The sequence below is a fragment of the Balaenoptera acutorostrata genome, chromosome 1 (assembly GCF_949987535.1).
Source record: "Balaenoptera acutorostrata chromosome 1, mBalAcu1.1, whole genome shotgun sequence".
Taxonomy (NCBI): Eukaryota; Metazoa; Chordata; class Mammalia; order Artiodactyla; family Balaenopteridae; genus Balaenoptera; species Balaenoptera acutorostrata.
In genome coordinates, this window is record NC_080064.1 from 131,826,409 (window position 1) to 131,844,393 (window position 17,985).

General features: G+C 38.9%; 1 protein-coding gene across 1 annotated transcript in view; it reads left to right on the plus strand.

The window, feature by feature from the left end:
* Positions 1–2,671: 2,671 nt before the first annotated feature.
* The window catches only part of FMO2 (flavin containing dimethylaniline monoxygenase 2), a 38,877-nt gene continuing 23,563 nt past the window's right edge, over positions 2,672–17,985 (plus strand). The window contains 1 exon segment of the mRNA XM_007165300.2: positions 2,672–2,806. Coding sequence (XP_007165362.2) covers positions 2,675–2,806 — 132 coding nt within the window. The 5' untranslated portion in view covers positions 2,672–2,674.

The following is a 17,985-nucleotide window of genomic DNA, read 5'->3' on the forward strand; positions in this document are numbered from 1 at the left end:
TCTCCAAGCGTTTTATGCTTTAAAGTTTGAGGAGCACTGTAGACTTTCAAATGGGCATATACTTTCATTCAGCAATTCCCCTTTTAGGTTTTTATCCTGAGAATATGATGTGGTAAGTGTGGAAGAGATATACCTAAATCGTGTTCATTACAGCATTTTCATAATAGCAAAAACTTAGAAGGAATCTAAAGGTCCGCTAATAGAAAGTTGGCCAGGTGCTTTATGGTTCGTTTGTGGATGTACCCATTCTCCCCGGGAGGCTTGTTGGCCCTTGGCATACCTAAGTACCGTTTACCAGCCAGGAATGTCTGTTGAGCAAGTTCCTCAGCTGGTACCAGTGGCAAAAAGATGCCTGCTCCCAAGCTGATGGTTGATGCTGTGAACATAGGTGTATGTTCAATTGGACACAAAACGGTACTAATATCTCCAGATAGGTTATCTACTGGGGGAGGACCAGACCATCTGCACAAGAGTTCAGTCATCTCCCAAGTGTTCAATCAGTTTAAAAAACTGCTAGCGTATCTGGGTGTTTCGTTTGTTAGGTAAAATTATTACAGGACTTTTATCGAGACCATAATTAACTAGAGAAGGGAGAGTGAAGATATAATTGGAAAACTGTTCATAGATTAGTTACAAAATCTGTGACCCAATGCCGGTGAAGTGGCTTATCTTTTTTCCTCTTTAATTAAGAAACATGTTCAGCTCTTTTGTTTCTTAGTCATTGACCATTGCCCTTGAAGTGTCTTTTACTCTTGCTATAGAGTTGATTTATTTATTAGACAAAGAAAACCTTCTACTGTGACCAAATTCAGTTTGGAAAATATCAGGAAAATGATGTTTCCTGAATACCTTATTTTAAAATGTCAAACTACACTTCACTCCTCCACTCCAGACCTTAGTTCTCTGTTTAATTTTTTTCCACAGCACGCATCACCAGCTACTCGTTTATTTTGTCTTACTGATTGCTTGTCTGGCTTCCTCCACTAGAAAGCCAGCTCCATAAGGGAAAGGAGTATTGACTCTTTTGCTCACTGCTGTGTCTACAGTACTTAGGAATTGTCTGGCACCTAGGAGGTGTTCAACAAATGTTTGTTGAATGAATTTGCATTAAAATATTTCAGTGTCCTTAGGTCCACTGGTCTTGTTGGCTGGAGAACAAAATCCTTTACTTTCATCATTTAGACTATATCTAAGGTACATGTGCTTTATAGCCTCTAGATTTAGTTTTCTTAATTAACGGTAGTGCTAGTAACTGAGATTGTAGGCAAAGGTAAGTTAGCCCGTTCTATATCAAGGCAAAAAAGAGCAATGAACAGGAAGATATTAGAAGTCCTACTAGATTCATCCAAGCCAGCAGATACACAAGCAGATACATAAGACAGTGTATAGGTCTGGGTAGGGTAAGCAATCTAGGAACAGGTAAGCACAGTAAGCTAGGATCCAGAAGTCATCAAGTCTAAGAAAGCCAGGCCAGAACAAGAATGTAAATTCCAGAATATATATATATATATATATTCTGTAAATTCCAGAATATATATACATATATTCAGTTATACATATATATACATATATATGTATAACTGAATCACTTTGCTGTACAGCAGAAATTAATACATTGTAAATCAACTAAACTTCAATAAAAATTTTTTTAGGAATGTAAATTCTATGAGATCAATCCAGGCACAGTGATATGTCAGAAATAGTGCCTAACAAATAGAAATGAGTATTTGTTAGGTGGAAAATTAATTCATCAACAAAATGGAAATCATACAGCCATTAAAAATTGCTGCTCTAAATATAAAGGTATCGCTATACTGTAAAGGGAAAAATCGAGTTGGAAATTATACTTAGAGTATGATTCCATTTTTGTTTGTGTGTATATATATATATAAATTAACGAAATACAAAAATGTCAACAGTGGTTATAGTGATGTCTGTATGGTGGGGTAAGGGATAATTTTGACTTCTTTTTATTTGTCCATATTTACAAACTCGTTAATGAGCATTGGTTACATCCATTATTAAAAGGATTTTTACTATCTGTATGATATATGGGTACGTGTACAATGTTGTTACTGTAAAGATGTTCCATCCTTACCCTGGACCTCAGAATACAAGCCTCTTGCTTAATTTCAGGACTCCTAACAAAGGCCTTGGAGTTTCAGCTGGCAGAATGCCAGAGGAGTGCGAGCTCCTCCCCTTTCCCACAGCCTCCTCCAGCTCTTCAAACGCTTCTGATTACTTCCCAACACACAACCAACACAGAAGACTACTGTCAGAGAGGGCACCAAAAGGCAAAAACGGAGGTAAGGATGATAGCTGGGGACAGCGGCTGAAACGGAAAAGCTCAGCGCTCTGAAGAACGTAACTGAAGATTGGCTCATATCCCTAGTAATATGTTATCTGTTGGCTTTGATAGGTTGCTTTTAAATGTTAAACCATTTAAAAAGACATCGTAAACGGGGTTTGCAGCGAAGTCCATGACACAACTTGGCTTCTTTCAAGGGAAAGAGGAGACTGGGATTTGACTGGTAAGGCATTTTATTCAATTAGTGCTGCTTATTAAATTACACTGCTTCAGCATTTAAAGCCAATTACTGCCCACACCATAAGGACTGTCTTACCTTTGCCTCAGTGAAGCAGCATTAATTGATCCACTCCTTCACAGGATACCATGGCAAAGAAGGTGGCAGTGATTGGAGCTGGGGTCAGTGGCCTGATATCTCTGAAGTGCTGTGTGGATGAGGGACTCAAACCCACTTGCTTTGAGAAGACTGAAGATATTGGAGGGCTGTGGAGGTTCAAAGTAAGTGAGATCTTGTTTCTTGAATAAGTTGTGCTGCTATTGTAGGGTGAATCATACTACTGATGGGCCTTATTGAGCTATTTCCTAAGCAACTTTGATAGAATGTATTTCATGCTGCTATACAGGAACTAAAGAAATAGGCTGGTGTCTCTCCCAGGTCATTACTATCCTAACCCAGGTGGCCAACCCAGGCTGTAAAGGAATCTCTTCTTATGGACCTAGCAATTGTCCTGTATGTAGCCCATACTTTTGTTATTCTCAAAGCAATACACTGATATTAGAGAGCATTTTACAAAACAGAAGTGACAGGGATTCTTTTCAAGACACCACTTCTATTCTAACCATTGAGCAGTTGCTTTTTCAGAGAGTGAGCTCTTATTACTGCTGACTTTTTTTCTGACAAACAAACCATATTTGTTTGCTTGGCTTTTTGATGACACTCTAGTGTAACTCTGAGAACTCTTTAAGTATATTATTAAATATATTTTATTCATTGACTTTATTCTGTTAGCCAAACCCAAATATTGGAAATGCTAGCTGTCCCTCAGAATTTGTATAAAATTTAGAAAAATAAAAAGATAGACAGCTATGAAGATTTATAAATATTTCTTCCCATAATCTTTTAAATAAGTAACTAGCTCCATCCACCTCATTACAAATACCTCCATTTCATTTCTTTTTATGGCTGAGTAATATTCCATTGTATTTGTAATGAGGTGGATGGAGTTAGAGTCTGTCATACAGAGTGAAGTAAGTCAGAAAGAGAAAAACAAATACAGTATGCTAACACATATATATGGAATCTAAGGAAAAAAAAAAAAGGTCATGAAGAACCTAGTGGCAAGATGGGAATAAAGACACAGACCTACTAAAGAATGGACTTGAGGATATGGGGAGGGGGAGAGTTGAGATGTGACAGGGTGAAAGAGTGTCATGGACATATATACACTACCAAATGTAAAACAGATAGCTAGTGGGAAGCAGCCACATAGCACAGGGAGATCAGCTCGGTGCTTTGTGACCGCCTGGGGGGGTGGGATGGGGAGGGTGGGAGGGAGGGAGATGCGGGAGGGAGGAGATATGGGGATATATGTATATGTATAGCTGATTCACTGTGTTATAAAGCAGAAAGTAACAAAACAAAAAGAAAAAAAAAAAGTAACTAGCTTGCCACCTCCTAGGTGTGACATCTTGGGCAAGTTATTTACATTCCTGTGTCTTACTTTTCTCAGCTGTCTAATGAGGGCAACAGAAAAGTATGATCATCTCATAGTACCGTTTTAAAGATACAGGGAGATAATTCATGTAAAGAACTTAGAATACAATAAACATTAGCTACGATAACTATATTTATATTTTATAGACAAGCAAACAGAAACTGAGAGAGGTTAGGTGGTTTGCCACACAGCTGCAGGAACTGACATTCAAACCTGGGTCTCTGTGACTCCCAAGCAGCTAAGGCCCTACTTATAACCCTAACTTGCATTCCTGCTCAAAATGGTTAAACAAAAGTTTCATCTCAGACCTCAACAGCAGTGACTTTAGGATTATGTATCAGGTACATCCAAGTGAGAAGTTAAAACAAGTGGGAACACTCCAGACAGGAGTGAAAAATTTGAATATGTGAAAGCAGACTCTCACAACAGCAGAGATCATCCAAAGGGCTCTTGCTAAAAGCTGACCAGTCAAGGGGATGGCAAGAACATCTACCATGTGTGCTTTCCCAGTTCAAACTGAATCTTATGCCAAAAGGAATTTTTTTAACATTGGGTTTCTCAGATGTATATAATCATAAAACATGCCTAGAGGGTTTCTTAAACATACTGATTCTTTTTTTTTTTCAACATCTTTATTGGAGTATAATTGCTTTACAGTGGTGTTAGTTTCTGCTTTATAACAAAGTGAATCACCTATACATATACATATTTCCCCATATCTACTCCCTTTGTGTCTCCCTCCCACCCTCCCTATCCCACGCCTCTAGGTGGTCACAAAGCACCGAGCTGATCTCCCTGTGCTATGCGTCTGCTTCCTGCTAGCTATCTATTTTACATTTGGTAGCATATTTAAGTACATGACACTCTCTCACTTCGTCCCAGCTTAACCTTCCCCCTCCCCATGTCCTCAAGTCCATTCTCTATGTCTGCATCATTATTCCTGTCCTGCCGCTAGTTTCTTCAGAACCTTTTTTTTTTTTTTGATTCCATATATATGTGTTAGCATAGGGTATTTGTTTTTCTTTTCTATGTCCATTAGTGATATTGACCTATAGCTTTCTTTCTTTGTTACATCGTTGTCTGGCTTTGGTATCAGGGTGATGGTGGCCTCATAGAATGAGTTTGGAAGGGTTCCTCCCTCTGCTATATTTTGGAAGAGTTTGAGAAGGATGGGTGTTAGCGCTTCTCTAAATGTTTGATAGAATTCGCCTGTGAAGCCATCTGGTCCTGGGCTTTTGTTTGATGGAAGATTTTTAATCACAGTCTCAATTTCAGTGCTTGTGATTGGTCTGTTTATACTTTCTATTTCTTGCTGAAAGTCTTGAAAGGTCATGCTTTTCCAAGAATTTGTCCATTTCTTCCAGGATGTCCATTTTATTGGCCTACAGTTGCTTGTAGTAATCTCTCATGATCCTTTGTATTTCTGCAGTGTCAGTTTTTACTTCTCCTTTTTCATTTCTAATTCTGTTGATATGAGTCTTCTCCCTTTTTTTCCTGATGAGTCTGGCTAGTGGTTTATCAATCTGGTTTATCTTCTCAAAGAACCAGGTTTTAGTTTTATTGATCTTTGCTATCGTTTCCTTCATTTCTTTTTCATTTATTTCTGATCTGATCTTTATTTCTTTCCTTCTGCTAACTTTGGGGTTTTTTTGTTCTTCTTTCTCTAATTGCTTTACTTGTAAGGTTAGGTTGCTAATTGGAGATGTTTCTTGTTTCTTGAGATAGGATTGTATTGATGTAAACTTCCCTCTTAGAACTGCTTTTGCTGCATCCCATAGGTTGTGGGTTGTCGTGTTTTCATTGTCATTTGTTTCTAGGTATTTTTTGATATCCTCCTTCATTTCTTCAGTGATCTCTTGGTTATTTAGTAGTGTATTGTTTAGCCTCCATGTGTCTGTATTTTTTACAGATTTTTCCTGTAATTGATATCTCGTCTCATAGCGTTGTGGTCGGACAAGATACTTGAAATGATTTCAATTATCTTAAATTTACCAAGGCTAGATTTGTGACCCAAGATATGATCTATGCTGGAGAATGTTCCATGAGCACTTGAGAAGAAAGTGTATTCTGTTGTTTTTGGATGAAATGTCCTATAAATATCAATTAAGTCCATCTTGTTTAATGTATCATTTAAAGCTTTTGTTTCCTTATTTATTTTCATTTTGGATGATCTGTCCTTTGGTGAAAGTGAAGTGTTAAAGCCCCCTACTATGATTGTGTTACTGTCGATTTCCCCTTTCATGGCTGTTAGCATTTTCCTTATGTATTGAGGTGCTCCTATGTCAGGTGCATAAATATTTACAATTGTTATGTCTTCTTCTTGGATTGATCCCTTGATCATTATGTAGTGTCCTTCTTTGTCTCTTGTAATAGTCTTTATTTTAAAGTCTATTTTTTCTGATATGAGAATTGCTACTCCAGCTTTCTTTTGATTTCCATTTGCATGGAATATCTTTTTCCATCCCCTCACTTTCAGTCTGTATGTGTCTCTAGGTCTGAAGTGGGTCTCTTGTAGACAGCATATATATGGGTCTTGTTTTTGTATCCATTCAGCCCATCTATGTCTTTTGGTTGGAGCATTCAATCCACTTACACTTAAGGTAATTATTGATATGTATGTTCCTATTACCATTTTCTTAATTGTTTTGGGTTCGGTACTGTAGGTGTTTTCCTTCTCTTGTGTTTCCTGCCTAGAGAAGTTTCTTTAGCATTTGTTTTAAAGCTGGTTTGGTGGTGCTGAATTCTCTTAGCTTTTGCTTGTCTGTAAAGGTTTTAATTTCTCCGTTGAATCTGAATGAGGTCCTTGCCGGGTAGAGTAATCTTGGTTGTAGGTTTTTCTCTTTCATCACTTTAAAGATGTCCTGCCACTCCCTTCTAGCCTGCACAGTTTCTGCTGAAAGATCAGCTGTTACCTTTATGGGGATTCCCTTGTATGTTATTTGTTGTTTTTCCCTTGCTGCTTTTAATATTTTTTCTTTGTATTTAATTTTTGGTAGTTTGATTAATATGTGTCTGGGCGTGTTTCTCCTTGGTTTTATCCTGTATGGGACTCTCTGCACTTCCTGGACTTGATTGACTATTTCCTTTCCCATATTAGAGAAGTTTTCGACTATAATCTCTTCAAATATTTTGTCAGTCCCTTTCTTTTTCTCTTCTTCTTCTGGGACCCCTATAATTCAAATGTTGGTGTGTTTAATATTGTCCCAGAGGTCGCTAAGACTTTCCTCAATTCTTTTCATTCTTTTTTCTTTATTCTGCTCTGCAGTAGTTATTTCCACTATTTTATCAGCCAGGTCACTTATCCATTCTTCTGCCTCAGTTATTCTGCTATTGATTCCTTCTAGAGAATTTTTAATTTCATTTATTGTGTTGTTCATCATTGCTTCTTTGCTCTTTAATTTTTCTAGGTCCTTGTTAAACGTTTCTTTTATTTTCTCCATTGTATTTCCAAGATTTTGGATCATCTTTACTACCATTTATCTGAATTTTTTTTAAGGTAGACTGCCTATTTCCTCTTCATTTGTTTGGTCTGGTGGGTTTCTACCTTGCTCCTTCATCTGTAGTGTGTTTCTCTGTCTTCTCATTTTGCTTAACTTACTATGTTTGGGGTCTCCTTTTTGCAGGCTGCAGGCTCGAAGTTCCTGTTGTTTTTGGTGTCTGCCCCCGGTGGCTAAGGTTGGTTCAGTGGGTTGTGTAGGCTTCCTGGTGGAGGGGACTAGTGCCTGTGTTCTGGTGGATAAGGCTGGAGCTTGTCTCTCTTGTGGGCAGGACCACATTCAGTGGTGTGTTTTGGAGTCTCTGTGACCTTATTATGATTTTAAGCAGCCTCTCTGCTAATAGGTGGGGTTGTGTTCCTGTCTTGCTAGTTGTTTGGCATAGGGTGTCTAGCACTGTAGCTTGTAGGTCGTTGACTGGAGCTGGCTCTTAGCGTTGAGATGGAGATTCTGGGAGACCTTTCGCTGTTTGATATTACATGGACCCAGGAGGTCTCTGGTTGACCAATGTCCTGAATTTGGCTCTCCCACCTCAGAGGCACAGGCCTGACACCCAGCCAGAGAACCAAGACCCTGTCAGCCACATGGCTGAGAAGAAAAGGGAGAAAAAACAAAGAAAGAGAGAAAAAAAATAGAATAAAATAAAGTTATTAAAATAAAAAATAATTATTAAAAATAAAAAAATTAAAAAGCAAGAATAAAAAAGAAAAAAAAGAAAGAATGAAAGAAGAGAGCAATGAAACCAAAAAAACAAATCCACCAATGATAACAAGTGCTATAAACTATACTAAAAAAAAAAAAAAAAAAAAAGGGACAGACAGAACCCTAGGACAAATGGTAAAAGCAAAACTATACAGACAAAATCACACAAAGAAGCATATACATACACACAAAAAGAGAAAAAGGAAAAAATATATATATCTATATATAAAAAGAAAAGACGGAAGAGAGCAACTAAATCAATAAACAAATCTACCAATAATAATAAACTCTAAATACTAAACTAAGATAAACATAAAACCAGAAACAAATTAGATGCAGAAAGCAAACCCCAAGTCTACAGTTGCTCCCAAAGTCCACCACCTCATATTTGGGATGATTTGTTGTCTATTCAGGTATTCCACAGATGCAGGGTACATCAAGTTGATTGTGGAGATTTAATCCACTGCTTCTGAGGCTGCTGGGAGAAATTTCCCTTTCTCTTCTTTGTTCGCACAGCTCCTGGGTTTCAGCTTTGGATTTGGCCCCGCCTCTGCACGTAGGTTGCCTCAGGGCAACTCTTCCCACCCAGACAGGATGGTGTTAAAGTAGCAGCCGATTAGGAGGCTCTGACTCACTCAGGCCAGGGTGAGGGAGGGGTACGGAATGCAGGGCCAACCTGTGGTAGCAGAGGCCAGCGTGACATTGCAAACAGCCTGAGGTGCACCGTGTGTTCTCCTGGAGAAGTTGTCCCTAGATCACGGGACCCTGGCAGTGGCAGGCTGCACAGGCCCCCGGGAGGGGAGGTGTGGATAGTGACGTGTGCTTGCACACAGGCTTCTTGGTGGCTGCAGCATCAGCCTTAGCGTTTCATGCCTGTCTCTGGGGTCCGTGCTGATAGCCGTGGCTCGCACCCATCTCTGGAGCTCATTTAGGTGGTGCTCTGAATCCCCTCTCCTCACACACCCCGAAACAATGGTCTCTTGCCTCTTCAGCAGGTCCAGATTTTTTTCCAGACTCCCTCCCAGGTAGCTGTGGTGCACTAGCCCCCTTCAGGCTGTGTTCACACAGCCAACCCCAGTCCTCTCCCTGGGATCTGACCTCCGAAGCCCTAGACTCAGCTCCCAGCCCCCACCAGTCCCGGCCGTTGGGTGAGCAGATAAGCGTCTGGCGCTGGTGAGTGCTGGTCAGCACTGATCCTCTGTGAGGGAATCTCTCCACTTTGCCCTCTGCGCTCCTGTTGCTGCGCTCTCCTCTGTGGCTCTGAAGCTTCCCCCACGCCCATCCCCCTGTCTCTGCCAGTGAAGGGGCTTCCTAGAGTGTGGAAACTTTTCCTCTTTCACGGCTCCCTCCCAGAGGGGCAGGTCCCGTCCCTATTCTTTTGTCTCTGTTTTTTCTTTTTTCTTTTGCCCTACCCAGGTACGTGGGGAGTTTCTTGCCTTTTGGGAAGTCTGAGGTCTTCTGCCAGTGTTCAGTAGGTGTTCTGTAGGAGTTGTCCCACATGTAGATGTATTTCTGATGTATTTTTGGGGAGGAAGGTGATCTCCATGTCTTACTCCTCCGCCATCGTGAAGGTCTCCCCAAAGATACTGATTCTTGAACACCAGCCCAGACTTACTGAATCAAAATCTTCTAAGGAGGGGAATCTGTTTTTAACAAGAGTCCCAAATGAATCCTATGATGAGATAAGTTCAGCAAACATTGCTCAAATACCAAACAAAAAAATCTGTTTATTCAACCATTCAAGCACACTCAGAGGTAATGATGGAGATGTTGATCCTTATAGAGAACAGGTAACTTTGCTGAGAAGAAACTGGAAAAACAACTTGAATCACATTCATTTCTTACTAACAACTGATCATTAGAATCATTATAGCTTTACCTGAGAGGGTGATATGATTAAATGGTCATTTCTGTCTTAACCAACAATGTGTTACTTTGTTGACTCTGGTTTCACATGTAGATTCCATTTGGGATTTTTTTCCCCAGGTAGATTTTTTTACCTAAGCAAGAAACGTGAAATTTCAACAAATTTATGTTTAATGATAAATTTGTCATTGCTTTGCTTTATTACCTGGTTTGGTATTTAATATTGAAGAGCCAAATGTCCCTTATTTAAATATCATTAACTTGGAAGCAGAAGAGTAAGATTTGTTTTGAGTGGCCTGTCAAAAATAAGATTTGATGGGTTGAAGTGGTACAAGATGGCAGTGTAGGAAGATTCTGAACTCACCTCCTCCCATGTACACCACAAATCCACAGCTACATATGGAGAAACTCCCTCTGGGAGAGACCTGAAAATTAGCTGAGCAGCTCCTCCACAACAAAGGATAAAGGGGCCACATTGAGACTGGTAGGAGAGGCAAAGACATCATCATCTTACCCTTGGCAGTGCAATCCACAAGCAGAAGGGATCTCATGAATAGAACACTTCTCCCTGAAGAGCAAGGGGTTTGTGCCCCACACCAGGTTCCCTAACCCTTGGGACCTGCATTGGAGAGCCAAGCCTCCAAAATACCTGGCTTTGAAAAGCAACAGGGCTTGCATCTAAGAGAACATTAGACTTGTAGGAATGGAGATTCTACTCTTAAATGGCTCAGTCACAGACTCACTCACCCTGGGACCCAGCACAAAAGCAGCAGTGTAGGAATTGCCTAGACTATATGTGAAAGGGTTTCATTTGCTAGTCTTAGAGCATCTGCCAAAGGAGCAGAAACTTGTTGGGACTATCACTGGAGATGGAGGCACCAGCCAGAACCATTTTTGCATTCTCTCCTACCTTACTAGCACTGCTGGATGCACCCTGCCCCTGCATGGCTCCTTTGTTCCTACCAAAGCTGGCCAGATGGTACCCTGCACCCATGCCACTCCCAGGGCCCCACCAAAGCTGGTGAGCAGGTGTGGACCACAGAGTGGATGACACTAGAGCGCTTGTCTCTGGAGGCTAGCAGGGGGAATTGTGATCTGGGCCTCACAGTCTGAAAAAAATTCAGAGAGAGTCTTGGCACCTCAACAAATGGAACCTATCAAGAAAAAGATCAGACTGCTTAGACATTCAGACAGGCTTGAGAGACAACCAAGAGTTAGGGCAAGATTAAATGATAAGTTTCATCTCTTACATAAGGCAATTCCTTCAATACAGGGAGAGATAGCTGTTTCACCTAATACACAGAAACAAACACAGAGAGCCTAGCAAAATGAGGAGACAGAGGAATAGGTTCCAAACGAAAGAACAAAAAAACCCCAGAAAAAAAACCATAATGAAACAGACATAAATAATTTATCTATAAAGAATTTAAAGTAATGGTCATAAAGATGCTGATCAAACTCAGGAAAAGAACGAATGAACACAGCAAGAACTTCAGCAAAGAGACAGAAAATGTACAAAACTGCCAAACAGAAGTCAAAGATCTAAAGAATACAATAACTAAACTGAAAAATACACTAGAGAGTTTCAACAGCAGACTAGATGAAACAAAGAAAGAATCAATGTTCTGGAAGACAGGGTAGTGGAACTCACCAAAACAGAGCAGCAAAAAGAAAAAGAATTTAAAAAGTGAATATAGCTTAAGGGACCTATGGGACAACATCAAGTGGAGTAACATTTGCCTTACAGATATCTCATGAGAAGAAAGAGAACAGCACAAAAATTTATTTGAAGAAATAATGGGGAGGCCTTCAAGATGGCGTAGGAATAAGGCGTGGACAAATACATCAAAACTACATCTACGTGTGGAACAACTCCTACAGAAAACATACTGAACCCTGGCAGAAGAACTCAGACTTCCCAAAAGATGCCCTCAGGCTACCTACACGCAGAGGCGGAACCAAATCCAAAGCTGAAACCCAGGAGCTGTGCAAACAAAGAAGAAAAAGGGAAAGTTCTCCCAGCAGCCTCAGAAGCAGTGGATTAAATCTCCACAATCAACTTGATGTACTCTGCATCTGTGGAATACCTGAATAGACAACGAATCATCCCAAATATGAGGCGGTGGACTTTGGGAGCAACTGTAGACTTGGGGTTTGCTTTCTGCATCTAATTTGTTTCTGGTTTTATGTTTATCTTAGTTTAGAATTTAGAGTTTATTATCATTGGTAGGTTTGTTTATTGATTTGGTTGCTCTCTTCTGCCTTTTTTATTTAAATATAGATATTTTTTTTTCCTTTTTCTCTTCTTGTGAGTATGTATGTGTATGCTTCTTTGTGTGATTTTGTCTGTATAGTTTTGCTTTTACCATTTGTCCTAGGGTTCTGTCTGTCCTTTTTTTTTTTTTTTTTAGTATAGTTTTTAGCAGATGTTATCATTGGTGGATTTGTTTTGGTTTGGTTGCTCTCTTCTTTCTTTCTCTCTTTATTTTTTTTCATTGTTTTTTCATTTTTAATAATTTTTTTTACTTTCATAACTTTATTTTATTTTATTCTTTCTTTTTTTTTTTCTCCCTTTTCTTCTGAGCCATGTGGCTGACAGGGTCTTGGTGCTCTGGCTGGGTGTCAGGCCTTAGCCTCTGAGGTGGGAGAGTGGAATTCAGGACACTGGTCCACCAGAGACCTCCCAGCTCCACATAATATCAAATGGCGAAAGCTCTTCTAGAGATCTCTTTCTCAATGCTAAGACCAGCTCCACTCAATGACCTGCAAACTACAGTGCTGAACACCCTATGCCAAACAACTAGCAAGACAGGAACACAACCCCACCCATTAGCAGAGAGGCTGCCTAAAATCATAATAAGTTCACACACACCCCAAAACACACTACAGGACGTGGTCCTGCCCACCAGGAAGACAAGATCCAGCCTCATCCACCAGAACACAGGCACCACTCCCCTCCACCAGGAAGCCTACACAACCCACTGAACCAACCTTACTCACTGGGAGCAGACACCAAAAACAACGGGAACTACAAACCTGCAGCCTGTGAAAAGGAGACCCCAAACACAGTAAGTTAAGCAAAATGAGAAGACAAATACACAGCAGATGAAGGAGCAAGGTAGAAACCCACCAGACCAAACAAATGAAGAGGAAACAGGCAGTCTACCTGAAAAAAAATTCAGAGAAATGATAGTAAAGTTGATCCAAAATCTTGGAAATACAATGGAGAAAATAAAAGAAACGTTTAACAAGGACCTAGAAGAACTAAAGAGCAAATAAACAATGATGAACAACACAATAAATGAAATTAAAAATTCTCTAGAAGGAATCAATAGCAGAATAACTGAGGCAGAAGAATGGATAAGTGACCTGGCTGATAAAATAGTGGAAATAACTACTGCAGAGCAGAATAAAGAAAAAAGAATGAAAAGAATTGAGGAAAGTCTTAGAGACCTCTGGGATAACATTAAACTCACCAATATTCGAATTATAGGGGTCCCAGAAGAAGAAGAGAAAAAGAAAGGGACTGAGAAAATATCTGAAGAGATTATAGTTGAAAACGTCCCTAATATGCAAAAGGAAATGGTCAGTCAAGTCCAGGAAGTGCAGAGTCCCATATAGGATAAATCCAAGGAGAAACATGCCAAGACAAATATTAATCAAACTACCAAAAATTAAATACAAAGAAAAAATATTAAAAGCAGCAAGGGAAAAACAACAAATAACATACAAGGGAATCCCCATAAAGGTAACAGCTGATCTTTCAGCAGAAACTCTGCAAGCCAGAAGGGAGTGGCAGGACATCTTTAAAGTGATGAAAGGGGAAAACCTACAACCAGATTACTCTACCCAGCAAAGATCTCATTCAGATTCGACAGAGAAATTAAAACCTTTACAGACAAGCAAAAGCTCAGAGAATTCAGCACCACCAAACCAGCTTTACAACAAATGCTAAAGAAACTTCTCTAGGCAGGAAACACAAGAGAAGGAAAACACCTACAGTACCGAACCCAAAACAATTAAGAAAATGGTAATAGGAACATACATATCAATAACTACCTTAAATGTAAAAGGATTAAATGCTCCAACCAAAAGACATAGCCTGGCTGAATGGACACAAAAACAAGACCCATGTATATGCTGTCTACAAGAGACCCACTTCAGACCTAGGGACACATACAGACTGAAAGTGAGGGGATGGAAAAAGATATTCCCTGCAAATGGAAATCAAAAGAAAGCTGGAGTAGCAATTCTCATATCAGGAAAAACAGACTTTAAAATAAAGACTATTACAAGAGACAAAGAAGGACACTACATAATGATCAAGGGATCAATCCAAGAAGAAGATAAAACAATTGTAAATATTTATGCACCCAGCATAGGAGCACCTCAATACATAAGGCAAATGGTAACAGCCTTAAAAGGGGAAATCAACAGTAACACAATCATAGTAGGGGGCTTTAACACTTCACTTTCACCAAAGGACAGATCATCCAAAATGAAAATAAATAAGGAAACAAAAGCTTTAAATGGATACATTAAACAAGATGGACTTAATTGATATTTATAGGACATTCCATCCAAAAACAACACAATACACTTTCTTCTGAAGTGTTCATAGAACATTCTCCAAGATAGATCATATCTTGGGTCACAAATCTAGCCTTGGTAAATTTAAGAAATTTGAAGTCATATCAGGTATCTTTTCCGACCACAACGCTATGAGACTAGATATCAATTACCAGAAAAATCTGTAAAAAATACAAACACATGGAGGCTAAACAATACACTACTAAATAACCAAGAGATCACTGAATAAATCAAAGAGGAGATCAAAATATACCTACAAACAAATGACAATGAAAATACGATGATCCAAAACCTATGGGATGCAGCAGAAGCAGTTCTAGGAGGGACGTTTATAGCAGTACAATCCAACCTCAAGAAACAAGAAATGTTTCCAATAAACAACTTAACCTTACACCTAAAGCAATTAGAGAAAGAAGAACAAAAAAACCCCAAAGTTAGCAGAAGGAAAGAAATCATAAAGATCAGATCAGAAATAAATGAAAAAGAAATGAAGGAAATGATAGCAAAGATCAATAAAACTAAAAGCTGGTTCTTTGAGAAGATAAACAAGATTGATAAACCATTAGCCAGACTCATCAGGAGAAAAAGGTTGAAGATTCAAATCAATAGAATTTGAAATGAAAAAGAACTAACAACTGACACTGCAGAAATGCAAAGGATCATGAGAGATTACTACAAGCAACTGTATGCCAATAAAATCGACAACCTGGAAGAAATGGACAATTTCTTAGAAAAGCACAACCTTCCAAGACTGAACCAGGAAGAAATAGAAAGTATAAACAGACCAATCAGAAGCACTGAAATTCAGACTGAGATTAAAAATCTTCCAGAAAACAAAAGGCCAGGACCAGAAGGCTTCACAGGCAAATTCTATCAAACATTTAGAGAAGAGCTAACACCTATCCTTTTCAAACTCTTCCAAATATAGCAGAGGGAGGAACACTCCCAAACTCATTCTACAAGGCCACCATCACCCTGATACCAAAACCAGACAAAGATCTCCCCAAAAAAGAAAACTACAGGCCAATATCACAGATGAACATAGATGCAAAAATCCTCAACAAAATACTAGCAAACAGAATCCAACAGCACATTAAAAGGATCATACACCATGATCAAGTGGGGTTTATTCCAGGAATGCAAGGATTTTTCAACATACAAAAATCAATCAATGTGATAAACCATATTAACAAATTGAAGGAGAAAAACCATATGATCATCTCAATAGATACAGAAAAAGCTTTCGACAAAATTCAACACCCATTTATGATAAAAACCCTCCAGAAAGTATGCATAGAGGGATGTTTCCTCAACATAATAAAGGCCATATATGACAAGCCCACAGCCAACATCATTCTCAATGGTGAAAAACTGAAACCATTTCCACTAAGATCAGGAAGAAGACAAGGTTGCCCACTCTTACCTCTCTTATTCAGCATAGTTTTGGAAGTTTTAGCCACAGCAATCAGAGAAGAAAAAGAAGTAAAAGGGATTTAAATCAGAAAAGAAGAAGTAAAACTGTCACTGTTTGCAGATGACATGATACTATACATAGAGACTCCTAAAGATACTACCAGAAAACTACTAGAGCTAATCAATGAATTTGGTAAAGTAGCAGGATACAAAATTAATGCACAGAAATCTCTTGCATTCCTATACACTAATGATGAAAAATCTGAAAGAGAAATTAAGGAAACACTCCTATTTACCATTGCAACAAAAAGAATAAAATACCTAGGAATAAACCTACCTAGGGAGACAAAAGACCTGTATGCAGAAAACTATAAGACACTGATGAAAGAAATTAAAGATGATAAAAACAGATGGGGAGATATACCATGTTCTTGGATTGGAAGAATCAGCATTGTGAAAATGACTATAGTACCCAAAACAATCTACAGATTCAATGCAATCCCTATCAAACTACCAATGGCATTTTTCACAGAACTAGAATAAAAAATTTCACAATTTGTATGGAAACACCAAAGGCCCTGAATAGCCAAAGCAGTCTTGAGAAAGAAAAACAGAGCTGGAGGAATCAGGCTCCCTTACTTCAGACTATACTACAAAGCTACAGTAGTCAAGGCAGTATGGTACTGGCACAAAAACAGAAATATAGACCAATGGAATGGGTTAGAAAGCCCAGAGATAAGCCCACGCACATATGGTCACCTTATCTTTGATAAAGGAGGCAAGAATATACAATGGAGAAAAGACAGCCTCTTCAATAAGTGTTGCTGGGAAAACTGGACAGCTACATGTAAAAGAATGAAATTAGAACACTCCATAACACCTTATACAAAAATAAACTCAAAACGGATTAAAGACCTAAATCTAAGTCCAGACACTATAAAACTGTTAGAGAAAAACATAGGCAGAACACTCCTTGCCATAAATCACAGCAAGATCCTTTTTGACCCACCTCCTAGAGAAATGGAAATAAAAACAAAAATAAACAAATGGAACCTAATGAAACTTAAAAGCTTTTGCACAGCAAAGGAAACCATAAACAAGATGAAAAGACAACCCTCAGAATGGGAGAAAATATCTGCAAATGAAGCAACAGACAAAGGATTAATCTCCAAAATATACAAGCAGCTCATGCAGCTCAATATCAAAAAGATAAACAACCCAATCCAAAAATGCACAGAAGACCTAAACAGATATTTCTCCAAAGAAGATATACAGATGGCAACAAACACAAGAAAGGATGCTCAACATCACTAATTATTAGAGAAATGCAAATCAAAACTACAATGAGTTATCACCTCACACCAGTCAGAATGGCCATCATCAAAAAATCTACAAACAGTACATGCTGGAGTAGAAAAGGGAACCCTCTTGCACTGTTCGTGGGAATGTAAATTGATTAAGCCACTATGGAGAACGGTATGGAGGTTCCTTAAAAAACTAAAAATAGAACTACCATATGACCCAGCAATCCCCCTACTGGGCATATTCCCTGAGAACACCATAATTCAAAAATAGTCATGTACCACAATGTTCATTGCAGCTCTATTTACAATAGCCAGGACACTGAAACAACCTATGTGCCCATTGACAGATGAATGCATAAAGAAGATGTGGCACATATATTCAATGGAATATTACTCAGCCATAAAAAGAAATGAAATTGAGTTATTTTTAGTGAGGTGGATAGACCTAGAGACTGTCATACAGAGTGAAGTAAGTCAGAAAGTGAAAAACAAATACCATATGTTAACACATATATATGGAATCTAAGAAAAAAAATGGTTCTGAAGAAAATAGGGGCAGGAGACAGGAATAAAGACCCAGACATAGAGAATGG